Source organism: Tachysurus vachellii, chromosome 16 (genome assembly GCF_030014155.1).
Source record: "Tachysurus vachellii isolate PV-2020 chromosome 16, HZAU_Pvac_v1, whole genome shotgun sequence".
Lineage (NCBI taxonomy): Eukaryota > Metazoa > Chordata > Actinopteri > Siluriformes > Bagridae > Tachysurus > Tachysurus vachellii.
In genome coordinates this window covers 5,843,834-5,860,387 of record NC_083475.1, presented here as the reverse complement: position 1 = coordinate 5,860,387, position 16,554 = coordinate 5,843,834, and the positions used below count along the sequence as shown (strand labels likewise).

The window sequence follows — 16,554 nt, the reverse complement described above, 5'->3', positions numbered from 1 at the left end:
ATAAGTAAAAATGGGTTTGTAGACCCTTGGAGATTTTATAACCCTAGTGCCAGGACATATTCCTTTTACTCTCAGGTGCACCAGTCTTTTTCACGTATTGATTATTTTTTTATTGACAATTCCCTAATCCCTAAACTGTTATTTCTGACCATGCACCACTTGGTGTTAATATCAAATTTGTGGGCCAGTCACGTTTTTCCTCACCCTGGAGGTTCAATTCTTTGTTGTTGTCAGACGAGGCATTTAATGTTTTTACCTTGTCTGCAACAGATGAATATATAGTCTTCAATAGTGATGCTGTCTCATCTTCATTGTAGTGGGAATCTCTTAAAGCGTATATGCGCAGACAAATTATTTCGTATTCTGTCAATTCCAATAAAGACCGAAAGCTAAGCTTCAGGATCTGATTACAAACAGTTATGATTTAGACAAGCAAATGGCTGATAATCCAACTCCCAGCATTCAAAAGAAACGACTTGAAAACTTCCCACGCAATTTATTATGAGCATGGTGATAAATCTAGTAGGCTCTTGGCCCACCAGTTAAAGCGCCAGGCTGCTTCCCGTTTGATTCCTCAAATTAAAGACAAGGCTGGCAAAATGGTTTCTGAGCCTAAGGAAATAAATAATGTATTTAAAACTTATTATTTATCTCTGTATAAGTCTGAATCTGTAGCTGGATAATCAGCATTATTCTGATTTGGCTTCTTTTCTCAAAGATTTGGCAGTGCCTACTGTTGACCCCACCATGGCTGAACAATTAGATGCGCCCCAACATTAGAAGAGGTTATGCAGATCACTACTTTTGTAGCAATTTCATTAACACCAATCTCTTGGAAAGGAGACATGACCAAGTTCTTAAGGACTTGCGCATAGAACACAAATCAAGCCCATATTAAGTGGCAGAAACTCTGAGTTTACTTTGGACTCTGGTGTGCATGTCGTGAATTTCACAAATCCTGCAAACATTTCTGTCCTGTTCTCTGGGTTTAGGCTAAACCTTTCAGATCACTTATTTTTGCAATAATTTCAATAACTCCAATCTGTTGGAAATTAGACATGACCAAGTTCTTACGAACTTGTGCATAGAACACAAATCAAGCCCATATTAAGTGGCAGAAACTCTGAGTTTACTTTGGACTCTTTATCTATCTGCAAGATACTCTGTGTTTTTCTAATGGATGAGGGTTGCAAATATTTTTTTCCCCACAACATGCATTTGCAGAAACACTGCCTCTGTGATAAACAGACTGGAATCAGTGTACTCCTGTTTCTATCTCTGTTGAAACTTTGCTGACCTGCCTGCTGCAGTTTCTACTTATTTGGTGAATCATTTTTGGCATATATTTTTGCTGTTACATTAGCTGTAGTTAACAAAGATATCAGATTAAGCAGCCAATTAATCTATGAGATAAGAATATCCTTCACATAGCTTTGGTGTCCCTGCTTTGATTTCATGCACGTTATTTCCTGTGTGTAGTTTTGCACATCTTCTACATGTCCCTAAAACATGTCACTAGCTGATTTGACTGGATTGTCCCTAGGTGTGAATGAGTGTTAGCGTGGTGTCCTGCAATAGACTACAATCCAACGACCAAAGGTTATGGCACTAAAATTCAATAGAATTCTGAACCTCTTTGGACCCCTCGAGATACAAGTGGCCAATCGAGAACCGAGTAAGAAGCTCCTGACACCATACAGCAAGAAACTTGGCTGACGTGAGAAGAAAGAATCCACTACCTAATCGAACGGTCTTTCAATAGTAAGGGGAAGGGCTCATCCAGGATTTGAACCCGGGACCTCTTGCACCCAAAGCGAGAATCATACCCCTAGACCAACGAGCCGGAACAGTGCTCAGTTTTATGTTGTGCACATACTGTATGGAAGTTAACTGGATCCTGAAACCATATGTCAGTTCTGTTCTGTGGGTTAACGTTAAACTGTTCAGTGCACTACTATTGCAATAAATTTGTTACCTTTAATCTGTAGGAAAGGAAACATCACCAAGAAACGTCCTTGCTGACGTGCACAAAGAACAAAATTGAAGCCAGAATGAAATTTCAAGAACTCTGAGTATACATTATACTCATCTATTTGCAAGATACTCTGTGTTTTTCTGCTGGATCAGGGTTCCTAATGATTTTTATTCCCCTGCAATGTGCATTCTGTGATAAACAGACCGGCATCAGTGTGCTCCTGTTTTTATCACTTTTGAACCATTGCATACCTGCATGCTGCATTGTCTACTTTTATAGTGAATCATTTTTGCTATATTTTTGTGCGGCTAGTTCTTAGGGTGCGGACTTCATAGCGGCATGCAATAAGATATTTCACTGCAGCCTTTTTTCCAAGTAAAAGCATGTCTCTTCTGTTTGACTTGCTGAAGGTCTAACTTTGCTGTTTAGCTGTCACATGAAGTTGTGTGGAGTGGAATTCACCAATTACGTCTGTAACATCATAGCAGTCAGTCAGATACGTTCTAAATCGCTTATTTTTTTTCTTAAAGTTTGCACGAGGAAGTACAAACAAAAGGCCCTTTACAAACAAAAAATGTCTTAGAAAATTGAAATCAATATATTATTTTCTGTGAGCGAGTAAACAAGATGATTTTCACATAATTTTGAAACAAAAACTCTAGGCTACAAGATCCAGTTCTCAAAGGTCTTGTGAACAAATGTTCTGTATGTGTTTTATGGCCTTATTCAAGTGATTTCAAATCTTTCATTTTTCACTAACCATACATAAACATTGATTTCTCAAAAACACAATCATGTACATACATGCTGCTCACATATTATTGTAGTCCAGTTTGTGTTGATTACAGTGATATTAGACTTTAGCCATTTATATCTTAATAAGCAACTGAAAAAAGCACAAAAGTCAGGGTATGACAAAACTTCTCCAGGCCCTAAAAATACCCTTAGACCTCAGAGGGTTAAATTTACAGCGATAAATGGAAAGTTTTACATAATCAACAAATGGTTAATACAAAGCACAAGCTTTTTCCTGGCGTGTAATCTAATCTAATAGGCTACCAAAATACAACAAAAATAACATAATTAAAAAGCATCTTGGACTGTATTTATCTACAGAGATCTCACAGTGTCAGTAGGGGCGTGGAATAAGTGAGAATGGAAAATCTTAGATTAGTTTGATGGCCCATTAACAACTCATCAAGCTTAATTGTAGTATAGTATTCAGGTCATAACCAATTTATGGTCTCTTTAAGGTTATGGTGGTGGAGTGGTCCTAAACTATAAAATAAGTGAAACCACTCACTGTAGTTATTAGCCGTTGTTTCATAACAGCTAAACCGTATGTCCAAATCTCAAGTGCTTTATATCCTTGGAATCCTTGGCTCATGACTTAAAAAACATATGTCTCCGATTTCATTTCCGCCATTACATTTTTTCGCTATAGTGCATTTTGTCCGAAACCTACTTTTGCGAACTAGTCCTAGGTTTTTCGCCTGATCGAGACCAATCCAGTCCAGTAATATTCTCTGGAGTCTCAATGTCAATAATTATTGAAAAAAAGTTGAAATTTTCTGCATCTGGATGCTTGTGTTTCTTTGCTTTATGGATATGACTTTGTTTATTTTAGGGAAAACTGGACAGGTGAGTACTTCACATGACATATATTGTGCAACACATTGGTAAGCTTTTCTGTATTAGAGACACTAGGTTAGGAGCGGGTGCCACCCTCTGTAACTTGCGGGTCACTTTGTGTATGTGAAAATCCTTTAAGGCCTTAAACTCCCTAAAGGCCTTAAACGCTTGAACCCGGGAAATGCTGCCTGCAGCTTTAATTAGGGTTCAAGCGCGAAGCGCTGGAACACTATTGTATTTGCTCTGATTTTTATTATTAGGGTTCAAGCGCGAAGCGCTGGAAACCTATTGTTTTTGTTAGGATTTTTATTATTATTATTATTATTATTATTATTATTATTATTATTATTATTCCGCCCTAGAAACGATCGTGCAGCCCAAACCGTAAGGTCTAGAGAGCTCAAACTTGGTCAGATGATAGTACTGGTCACAGTTACTCAGGGCCAAAATCTCAGCGGAATCGGACAATTTGGCTTCAGCGCCCCAAAACGTGTTTGTCCCCATAACCCCTAAACCCCTAAAACCCCTATGTCCAAATCTCAAGTGCTTTATATCATTGGTTATATCAACTATTATATCAACTTGGCTCATGACTTATACGTATATCTCCAATTTCATTTCTGCCATTTTTTTCACTATAGCGCATTTTATCCGAAACCTACTTTTGCTAACTAGTCCTAGGTTTTTCGCCTGATCAAGACCAATCCAGTGCAGTAATATTCTCTGGAGTCTCAATGACAATAATTTTCGAAAAAAAGTCGAAATTCTGATTCAGTTTCCTTAAGGGGCCCCAAAACGTTTGGACTGTGAGGAGCCAGTTTTACTAAAATGTCAATAACTCAAGAACTAAATGAGCTATCAACACCAAACCTGGGACACATGTGAAAGAGGTCAAACTGAAATCACAGTTCAAAAACCGCGGCGATTGACCACTTGGCGGTGCTATAACCGAAAAATCACTAAAAACAGCCATTTAAAAAAAAAAGCCCTCTGGCGCCACCAACAGTCCAAAAACCCAATTTTGTTCTGACTCGTAAGGCAAAGATTCTGATTCTGACTCGGAGTGGGTGGGGCCTAACCCGGAAGTAGGCGGGGCTTGTCTTGAAATGGCGGGGCTTTAACCAGTAATAATTAATTTGTAATACTTATAACACTAGCTTACTACCTTTATGTTTTTATGAAATACAGCAAAAACGTGTCAGACACTCGGTGTCTGGTTACTGGTTAGAGACAGCTGAAGGTTTAAAAAAGAAAAAAATCTCCGACAGGCAGAGACGCAATGCGAGTCGCATTCTACCAAGCAAGCACCACGTCTGAACGAACCCACGTTTACCAGAACTCTACTGGTTAGTAAGTACGTATTATTAACGTTACAACACGAAGTAAAAAGCTGAAGAAACCCTAAACGTTAACGGAAAAGACCCGCGAACCCGAGTGACTGAGGGAGAGACAGAGAGCTGTTCTGTGTGTGACTGTGAGTGAGCAGAGCGAGACACAGCAACACAATACATCTGTATGTGTATAGGGGAGGGGCGCTGTGACTAGCCTATCACTGTAGGGGAGGGGCGCTGTGACTAGCCTATCACTGTAGGGGAGGGGCGCGGTGACTAGCCTATCACTGTAGGGGAGGGGCGCTGTGACTAGCCTATCACTGTAGGGGAGGGGCGCTGTGACTAGCCTTATCACAGAACGCTGACACAATCAGCTAGCCAATGATGATTTTCATTCAATCCGAGCACAGATATTGACTCGTATTACTCGTATAATATTCGTACTCGGCAGAAGTGCTTTATCCGTACAGGATACTCGTTTCAGCCAAGTATCCGGCTCATCTCTAATGGATATGACTTTGTTTATTTTAGGGAAAACTGGACGGGTGAGTACTTCACATGACATATATTGTGGCACTCTCTGTAGCATGACATATGTAGCATGACATGACATATATTGTCATGTCAATCCAAAGGCCTTAAACGCTTGAACCCGGGAAATGCTGCTTGCAGCTTTAATTATTATTATTATTATTATTATTATTATTATTATTATTATTATTATTATTATTATTCCGCCCTAGAAATGATCGTGCAGCCCAAACCATAAGGCCTAGAGAGCTCAAACTTGGTCAGATGGTAGTACTGGTCACAGTTACTCAGGGCCAATAACTCAAGAACTAAATGAGCTATCAACACCAAACTTGGGACACATGTGAAAGAGGTCAAACTGAGGTCACAGTTCAAAAACCGCGGCGATTGTTTGTTCTTGTTCTCTCTCTCTCTCTTTGCTCCACTATCTATCTTTTCAGATCCCTACCATTGGACATCTCCTGTCAATCTTCATTATCCTGTGTGACATCACAGTCCGAACACAGTTCTAGAATCAGTGCTCTCAGTGTTCTAGAATTAGTGCTCTCCTCCAAGCACATTCAGCTTCAATTAGAGGGCTCTATCGTTGTTCATTCGGTTTTAGTATGTCAGACTGTTCATGTATCCCAATTTCTTAGTTATTTTGTGTATGTGACTTGAGGGTCACTTTGTGTATGTGACATGAGGGTCACTTTGTGTATGTGACTTGCTGGTCACTTTGTGTATGTGACTTGCGGGTCACTCGTTCTGCATCTGGATGCTTGTGTTTCTTCGCTTTATGGATATGACTTTGTTTATTTTAGGGAAAACTGGACAGGTGAGTACTTCACATGACATATATTGTGCAACACGTTGGTAAGCTTTTCTGTATTAGAGACACTAGGTTAGGAGCGGGTGCCACCTTCTGTAACTTGTGGGTCACTTTGTGTATGTGAAAATCCTTTAAGGCCTTAAACTCCCTAAAGGCTTAAACGCTTGAACCCGGGAAATCCTGCTTGCAGCTTTAATTATTGTTATTATTATTCCGCCCTAGAAACGATCGTGCAGCCCAAACCGTAAGGCCTAGAGAGCTCAAACTTGGTCAGATGGTAGTACTGGTCCCAGTTACTCAGGGCCAAGGACTCAGTGAAATCGGCCAATTTGGGGCGCATCAGCGCCCCTCAACGCATTTGTGCCCATAACTCCCAAACTGTATGTCCAAATCTCAAGTGCTTTATATCATTGGAATCCTTTGCTCATTACTTAAAAAACGTATATCTTCGATTTCATTTCTGCCATTAAATATTTTCGCTATAGCGCATTTTGTCTGAAACCTACTTTTGCTAACTAGTCCTAGGTTTTTCGCCTGATCGAGACCAATCCAGTGCAGTAATATTCTCTGGACTCTCATTGTCAATAATTATGGAAAAAAAGTCGAAATTTTGATTCAGGGTCCCTAAGGGGCCCCAAAACGTTTGGACTGTGAGGAGCCAGTTTTACTAAAATGTCAATAACTCAAGAACTAAATGAGCTATCAACACCAAACTTGGGACACATGTGAAAGAGGTCAAACTTACAGTTAGGTTACAGTTCAAAAACCGTGGCGATTGGACACTTGGTGGTGCTATAACAGAAAAATCACTAAAACAGCCCTTTTTAAAAAAAGCCCTCTAGCACCACCAACAGTCCAAAACCCAATTTTGTGCTGACTCGTAAGGCCTAGAGGCAAAATTCTTTCAACATCAGAATCAGAATCAGAATCAGCTAGCTGATATAAATAAAATCTCAACCGTAAATAAAATTGTGTAAGTATCAAATACCAAGTGATTTATTTGTGCACCTTTGTAAATGATTATCTAATCAAGTTTACATCATCATCAGGTGTCAGGTTAGGGCCAAAAGCAGTGAGGGATTACAGCAGCCATCAACCACTGCACACATTCACACCACACACCAAGTCACATCACAAACACTTGAACTGTCATGATGGAAGCACCTGTCTTGTCCTCGGAGTATTATCCCCGGAGTATTAACACTTCCGGACTACATTTCCCATAAGCCACATGCCGGGACTGATTGCACCGCCACCTGCGGCCAATTACCCAGTGCCTAGGCAAAGTTGAACTTAAGGCAAACTTGAACTTGACTCCAGTGTGAAGTCTTGATTTGCTACGGCTGTCATTCTGAGCGTTTTCTAGTTATTTCTGTTTCTGGTTTTTGATCTGTTACTGTGTTTTGCCTCATGACTGTTTTCTGCCTGCCCTGACCTTTTGCCTGTTATTCTGACCACGTCTTTGCCTTACCTACGCTGTCGTGTTTACCGGTATCGAACTCTGCCTGTTGTTGTATGAGATTGTCTATTAAAGCCGCAAATTGTCCTCCCTCAAAAACCTACGTACCCGAAGACCTACGCACGGCTGTCCTGGGACTACTTCACGCCACACCCAGCTCTGGCCACCCCGGCATCTCGGGGACCGTGCACCTCGCACAGAAAAAATTCTGGTGGCCGAAGTTATCTGAAGACGCACGAAACTTCGTTAAGAACTGCACCATATGTAATACTTCGAAAGCCTCTCACCAACTCCCTGCCAGACTGTTACAGCCTCTACCTGTCCCATGCTGCCTAATTCCTCTGCCAAAACTCCCCACGCATTTGAAACCACCGAAGCCCTTTGCAACTTTGTGTTCCGGTTTTTCGGCTTACCTGAAGACATTGTCTCCGACCGAGGTCCCCAATTCACGTCACGAGTCTGGTCGGCCTTCTTTAAACAACTGAACATTAATATCAGTCTCACCTCGGGATATCATCCACAAGCCAACGGGCAAACCGAACGCATGAACCATTAACTCACTCGAATTCCTCCGCTCATACTGTCAAACCAACCAGACGGATTGGAACAGGTATCTCATGTGGGCGGAATATGCTCAGAATTCCCTCATTAAACCGGCCACCGGCATCACACCATTCCAGTGCATACTCGTGTATCAACCGCCTCTATTCCCATGGTCCGGTGAACCCTCAGATCTGCCAGCTGTGGATGATTGGTTCTGGAGGAGCGAGGAGACCTGGACCAAGGCGCATCGCCAACTTCAAAGAGCCGTCAGGAGACAGAAATCCCAGGCTGACAGACACCGCAGACCGCATCCGGATTATCGGCCCAGTCAGCGGGTCTGGCTTTCCACCAGAGACATTCGGCTCTGCCTCCCTTGCAAAAAACTCAGTCCTAGGTATGTGGGCCCTTTTAAAATCATCAGGCGGATTAATCCCATGTCATATCGACTGGCATTGCCCCCACCTTTCATGTCTCTCTACTAAAACCGGCTGAGGGTCCGAGAGGGGAACGAGAGGAGACAGCTAATCCAGCAGGTCCATCACCCCTCCTGGTTGACGGCGAGGAGGTGTACAAGGTCCGCAGCCTACTGGATTCCAGAAGCCGGGGTGGGCATCTTGAATATCTGGCCGACTGGGAGGGGTACGGTGCGGAAGAACGCTCTTGGGTAGAGGCGGGGGACATCCTTGACCCGTCACTCACCACTGAATTCCATCGCAATCACCCAGACAAACCGGCCCCTCAGCCTCATGGAAGACCCCAGCGTCGCACACACCCTCGCTTCGGGAGCCGCACGCAGGGGGGCCTCTGTCATGATGGAAGCACCTGTCTCGTCCTCCGATCGCCAACAGAGGGAACCGTCCCTGGAGTATTAACACTTCTAGACTACATTTCCCATAAGCCACATGTCAGGACTGATTGCACCGCCACCTGCAGCCAATTACCCAGTGTCTATTTAAGGCAAACTTGAACTTGACTCCAGTGCGAAGTCTTGATTTGCTACGGCTGTCATTCTGAGCGTTTTCTAGTTATTCCTGTTTCTGGTTTTTGATCTGTTTCTGTATTTTGCCTCACGACTGTTTTCTGCCTGCCTTGACCTTTTGCCTGTTATTCTGACCACCTCTTTGCCTTACCTACGCTGTCATGTTTACCAGTATCGAACTCTGCCTGTTGTTTACAAGATTGTCTATTAAAGCTGCAAATGGATCCTCAGTCTTACGACTCGTCATTACATGAACCATGTCTCTGGACACTGAAGCTCCGGAAACTGAACCATGTCTCTGACACTATTTAATCTGTAAAGCACTTGGACTTGGTCTAGTGTTTATTGTTGATTGTTTGATCCATGTCATGTTAATGTTTATTCCATGTTTGTTTAGTCTGTGCTCGTGTTCCATAGACCTAGCCTTTGTTTATGCAGACTGTGTTGCAGACTGATTTCCATTTTATTTTAACATTCACACAGACTCCAGAGTCCTTATTTCACCAAAAACAAATTCTGCCCCATGTTCCTCAGATTTCAGCACAGACAGGAAGTGAAGGAGTTCATCAGAAAGCAGGCCATCAGTATTCCAGAAAGCAGGTCATGTGACATACCTCAACTTTTGGTCCCAAAAATGAGGTAACTTTCTGGGTATGTATGTAACTATAGCAACTGACTCTCTGAAGATAACCTGCTTGGGAGCAGGATGTGTTTCAGTGTAACTTCGTTCCAGAGCGTTATCGTTTTTCAAAAGATTCGTTAGTTTATTTAACACGTCTTTTAAAACGGCATAGCGCAAATGTGACAAACCGCGTTTCTGCGCTTAGCACAGAAAATATTCTGTGCATAGCACTAAGGTTTTTGCGTCTGGCCATTTTTTGTACAGTGTGGGCGATTCAGAGCATGTGGGAAAGGCAACTGTGTGTAGAGCCGTTCGTACAGTATGTCTGGCACTTAAACAGTTCTTACCCATGTTTGTGCAGTTCCCTGGCCATAAACCTCTGCTTGTTATTAAAGATGAATTCCACAGAGTAGCAGGTTTGTCCTTTGTAGTAAAATCTATGATGCATATTTAATATTTAGTCATATTATTTATATTTATACATGTATTCATTATGCGCACTCATACTTCCATAACTTTGTTTCAGGGTTTCCAAATGTAACTGGGTGCATTGATGGCACTCACATTCCTATTAAAGCTCCACCAATAAATGAGGGAGACTATGTTAATAGGAAATCTATTCATAGTATCAATGTGCAGGTAACAACTTAATTTTTTCCCCTTCTTAAAGTCATTACTTTTTCCACTAACTAGGTAATATGTTAGGCAACCCAAATCACTACCAATGTCGAGGCAAAATGGCCAGGGTTAGGGTTAGGGTTAGTGTGTGTGTGTGTGTGTATATATGTGTGTGTGTGTGTGTGTGTATATGTGTGTGTGTGTATATGTGTGTGTGTGTGTATATATGTGTGTGTGTGTATATATATATGTGTGTGTGTGTGTGTGTGTATATATGTGTGTGTGTGTGTGTGTATATATGTGTGTGTACACACACACTCACACAACACTTTTAACATGCAACAGATTAATATTCAGACAAGTTCTCACCTTAAGCCCCTGCTCCAGTAATTCAATTTCAAGTGCTGCTTTTTTTAATGAGGAGCCTTTTCTCTTCCATTTGAAGCTGTATAAGGTCCATCTCAGGTCCATGTCACTTTTTCTTATTTGTTTTTGAAGATTGACCTTATACAGCTCCTTTGCTGGCAACTAGGAAGGTGGAAAAAATGTAATGAATGAGATTGTTTAGTCAGACAATAAAATTCAAATATGGACACCTGGACACAAATTCTTACCCTGCTTAGATTGTGTGCTGAGGTTGAAGGACCCTCATCTGTGGGCAAATCCCTAGGTATGTACTGTGAAAGGACAATGACAGTTTGTTACTCTAATACAAAAAGGGGCCATACATTATAATGGTATGCATCATACCTCAGTGGATCTACCAGCATTGTCCACTTCTGTCACAGCAGATGTGATCTCTTCATCGTCATCATCATCTTCATCCTACAGGAGAAATATTCAAGTATACATTATCTGGCAAAAAAAAAAAAAAAAACCTAAAAGCAACTAAAGGTACCTGACAACAAATCACTTACAACTGTGACATACTGTGTTCTTTCTGGAGGGGTCCAATAATACAATCCGTCCATCAGCTCCTCAGATGGGGTGAGGGGAGGTGGTGGTGGGCCCCCGCCAGTTAGACGGGCTTCAGTCTTCTTTCTATTAGCTGTGCGCTGTGACTAGCCTATCACAGAACGCTGACACAATCAGCTACCCAATGATGATTTTCATTCAATCCGAACACAGATATTGACTCGTATTACTCGTATAATACTCGTACTCAGCAGAAGTGCTTTATTCGTACCGGATACTCATTTCAGCCGAGTATCCGGCTCATCTCTATTATACAGTTGTGGACAAAGCAAAGCTACAAATTAAATACTAGATTAAATCAGTGAAAAACTGTACATATTATTTTCATTACCTGGATGTATATTTTTAGTAACTAAATAAATCTGGTGTTTGGATCTGTAACACCTCCAGTTCAGCATGGATAAATATAAATATTCAATACTGAATTACAGACAGAAAGAAGCTCAATTATATAATGTCTACAAAGAAGTGACAGAAGTGTTTATTTTTATTTTTTTATTATTTATAATATGTATATTCTTAATGGCTGTAAATAAAGGAAATAGCAGTAAGTGGCTGCTATATAATAATAATAAAAAAAATAAATTACAATAGTTGCAGCATTTGACTGTTAAACTTAATTTGTTAGAAAGTTCTATCACATTCTATATCTTCTCTCTCTCTGCATATCTGCATTTAAAACACATTTTCCAAACACTACACACTAAATCCAGCCCATAGTCTCAAATATTTGGCATGCATGAAAAATAAAAGTGAAAAAGCCCATAGTGCTCTACTGCTGAACATCTTCACTCTATCCAGATTCTACAGCAGATCCATAGTGTAGCCATCTGAAGGAAGTTACCATAAAATGACATATTTTTGTAAATCACACTCAAGTCTAAAAACAGAAGCACATGTGCTATGTGAAAAGTTTCTATTTGCTCTTCTTTTTCCCATAGAAATACCTATTCTATTTTCTGAGCCTAGAGGTTATTGGTGTTAGTTAAAAGAATATATTAAACATGTAAAACAAGCAAAAAAAAAACACAACAAGATTTCAATTACAGCTTTGAAGCTCTAAGAAGTAGTATTATTGAATTTGACATCCCTGATTTATACGTTACAGGTCATCTTTGTTTTTCTTGCGGAAGATGTTTCCATCTGGCTGCACCCTCCAGGTCACAGTGGTGTTCTCCAACATGCCATGTTCTTCCAGTTTCTGCTTCATCTGAAGATCAGAAGCAAAAATTAATTATTTAATCTTAAAGGAAAAGAAATATATGTCTCTGAAAAGGTACAAATTCATAAACCAAAAGCAAGTGAGAAGGAATAAAACAAATAACAACAGTAAAGAGACAGTGCAGTGAGAAATAATAACAAGGACGTTTTAAAATTTTACAGAGACTCACCTGGTCTAAAATAGATGACTGTACAGCAGGATCTAACACACTGCCATCAGACTTCACCTGCAGTCTCACAAGCTGCTGCTCCCTCACTGGTGGAACTGTGAAATTCACACACAGACACACACACAAACACACACACAACATGTCAAAACATCCCATACATATTAGAATTCTTTGACATCTCCATTGACTTGATATTACAATCAACAGAAAGAGAACAAAAGACTCACTGGTGTGACCGTAGAAATAGGGCTGGTAGCTGCAGTAATAATCATGAAAGACTTTGCTAATTTGCATTGCACAGTTCTCATTGCCAAAATAATTATCTGGTTGTCCAGAAGCCCATGGTAGGTTTGAAGCGATGGTTCCATCTAACCACTTCCAGGTGTCTCTGTAGAGCCCAATCCAGGAATCACCTTGGATGTCCCTCAGCTTCCATAGGTAGTTGTTATCTGAGCTGTTAAGAGAGCTGGCCAAGTCTGTGTGATGTGTTCGGCAGTAAGCCTGAGCATCAAGCCAGGTCAGATAAGGACCAGAGATTCCGATGAACCTGGAAGCACCACTGAAATTAGCTGTGAAATGCATATGATAAACATTGTCAGATTACATTGTAGTTAGATTTTGAGTATATTCTTTATATTCTGTTTGAAAAGATAGGAATTTAACCCCCCATACTGTATATACACTGTGACGGCGGAGAATGCACCGCCACCTTTAAAAGATGAATTAGCGGTACTCCTGTTACCACCGCAGTGTTGCTGAACAGACAGTGCCATTTTAACACTATGCATATTTTGGATAGTCAGTAAGCACATGGCAGTGGGGTGAGGCCAAAAAAAGCATGGCAAAAGCACAACGTCAATCAGACCGGAGCAGAAAACTTAAATGTTTTAAGTTGTGTGTGTTTTTTTAAACTTAAAACAGATAACATAAATGTGAATAAAAACCTTATTGTGTGTCTAAATAATGCTTTCATTATTTAATACAAATGTTATAATTGTGTGGTCGGACACAAAGCAGCATGAATGAGGGGAAAGGATCAGCACCTCTTCACTCTGTTACTGATTAATCTAATGTGCTTCTGGGTTGCAGTGAGCTAGTAAAGTGTAAAGAGACCAGGTAAAGAGAGACACAGGATCTATTACTTATAGTTCAATAGGTTCTCATTAAATTATATTTATTTTAAATTATATTTAGTTGTATAACATTATAATTATATGGAATTATTTCAGTAAGTGCTAAAAATTCCAGTAGCCCAGATGTAAACAGTTTATACAATATAAATATATCAAACAAATATAAATACATCAAATAATTATTATTGCAGATATATATATATAATTGTAGTCGAAATGATTATAGTCGCTAATAATGAATATTCTCTCACACTTGCACACTCACATACACACACTCACATACACACTCACACACACACTCACAGTTACACACTCACTCACACACACTCACTCACACACTCACACTCGCACACACTTACACACACACACTTACACACACACTTACACTCACACACACTTACACTCACACACACTCACACTTACACACACAAACTCACACTCGCACACTTACTCACACTCGCACACTTACTCACACTTGCACACTCACATACTCACACACTCACTCACATACAAACACCCTCACTGAATCACACACTCACTCACACACACTTACAGACTCACTCACACACACTTACACACACACATACACACACTTACACACACACACACTTACACAAACAATTACACACACTCACACTTACACACACTCACACTTACTCACACACTCACACTTACACACACACTCACTCACACACACTCACACTTACACACACACTTGCACAAAAACTCACACCTACACACACTTACACACACACATTTTGAATTTTCACGTTAAGTTCAGTATTTTACCAATGCAATGCCATATCGCTACGAAACTTGGTATGGTTCATCGGCGACATGTTCTGAACGCATTTGATTGGCTTGACCCCGGCATCGGTGCTTGCAGCTATATTTAGGGGTCAAGCCCCGAAGGGGCGTAGACACCTATTGTTATCTTTAGTTTTCTTATTATTAGGGGTCAAGCCCCGAAGGGGCGTAGACACCTATTGTTTTCGTTAGTTTTCTTATTATTATTATTATTAGGGGTCAAGCCCCGAAGGGGCGTAGGCACCTATTGTTATCGTTAGTTTTCTTCTTCTTCTTCTACTTCTTCTTCTTCTTCTTATTAGGGGTCAAGCCCCGAAGGGGCATAGACACCTATTGTTATCGTTAGTTTTCTTATTATTATTATTAGGGGTCAAGCCCCGAAGGGGCGTAGACACCTATTGTTATCGTTAGTTTTCTTCTTCTTATTATTATTATTCTTCCGTCTTCCGCCAATGAAGTCAATGGCAGCCCATAGAACCGTACGTAGGAAAGTTATGAAATTTGGCACACATGTAGAGGCCAGTCTTAGAAGTTACTGTAGCAACTTTGGTGTGTCTATCTCAAACCGTCTAGCGCCACCAACAGTCCAAACACCCAATTTTGTGCTGAATCGTAAGGCCTAGAGGCAAAATTCTTGCAACATCAGAATCAGAATCAGAATCACAAAGGTCTTTATTGCCAAGTATGTTTAGGCAAAATTCTTGCAAAATCAGAACCAGAATCAGAAAGGTCTTTATGAGGGACACACACACACACTTACACACACATTTACACACACACACACTTACTCACACTCGCACACTTACTCACACTCGCACACTCACATACTCACACACACACACACTCTCACACACACACAGACACACACACAGACACGCACAGACACTCACACACACACTCACACACACACACACTCACACAGACACTCACACACACACTCACACTCTCACACACACACACACAGACACACAGACACTCACACATACACACACACACAGACACACACATTTACACACATACTCACACAGACACTCACACAGACACACACTCACACACACACTCACATACACATTTACACACTCTCACACAAACTCACACTCACACACACACACACAGACACACACACACTCACACACACACACTTTATTGTCAAGTATGTTTTCACATACGAGGAACACACTCACACACTGACACACACATTTACACACATACACACACACACTCACTCACTCACACACTCACACACACACTCACACACACACTCACACTCACACAGTCACACACACACACACACTCACACTCACACACACACGCACTCACACACACGCACACACACACACACAGACACTCACACACACACACATTTTACAAATGCAATGCCATATCGCTACAAAACTTGGTATGGTTCATCAGCGACATGTTCTGACCGCATCTGATCGGCTTGACACCGGTATCGCTGCTTGCAGTTATATTTATTATTATTATTATTATTCCTCTTCCGCATTGAAGTCAATGGCAGCCCATAGAACCATACGTAGGAAAGTTATGAAATTTGGCACACATGTAGAGACCAGTCTTAGAAGTTACTGTAGCAACTTTGGTGTGTCTAGCTCAAACCATCTAGCGCCACCAACAGTCCAAAAACCCAATTTTGTGCTGACTCGTAAGTCCTGAGGCAAAATTCTTGCAACATCAGAATCAGAATCAGAAACAGAAAGGTCTTTATTGCCAAGTATGTTTTCACATA

At 40.9% G+C, this 16,554-nt stretch overlaps 1 protein-coding gene, 1 long non-coding RNA gene and 1 other non-coding gene across 3 annotated transcripts in view; all 3 read right to left on the bottom strand.

The window, feature by feature from the left end:
- Nucleotides 1–16,554, bottom strand: part of LOC132858974 (uncharacterized) — a 54,977-nt gene that overhangs the window by 6,892 nt on the left and 31,531 nt on the right. The gene's annotated exons all lie outside the window — the stretch shown is intronic.
- On the bottom strand, nucleotides 1,772–1,843 carry trnap-ugg (transfer RNA proline (anticodon UGG)). The gene has a single exon. It is a non-coding gene; the product is annotated as a tRNA-Pro (tRNA).
- Nucleotides 12,586–13,449, bottom strand: LOC132859417 (C-type lectin lectoxin-Lio2-like). Its single transcript, XM_060890170.1, has 2 exons — nucleotides 13,095–13,449; nucleotides 12,586–12,686 (listed from the first exon to the last, which is right to left on the bottom strand). Exons 1-2 carry the CDS (start codon nucleotides 13,447–13,449, stop codon nucleotides 12,586–12,588), a joined length of 456 nt encoding a protein of 151 aa, XP_060746153.1.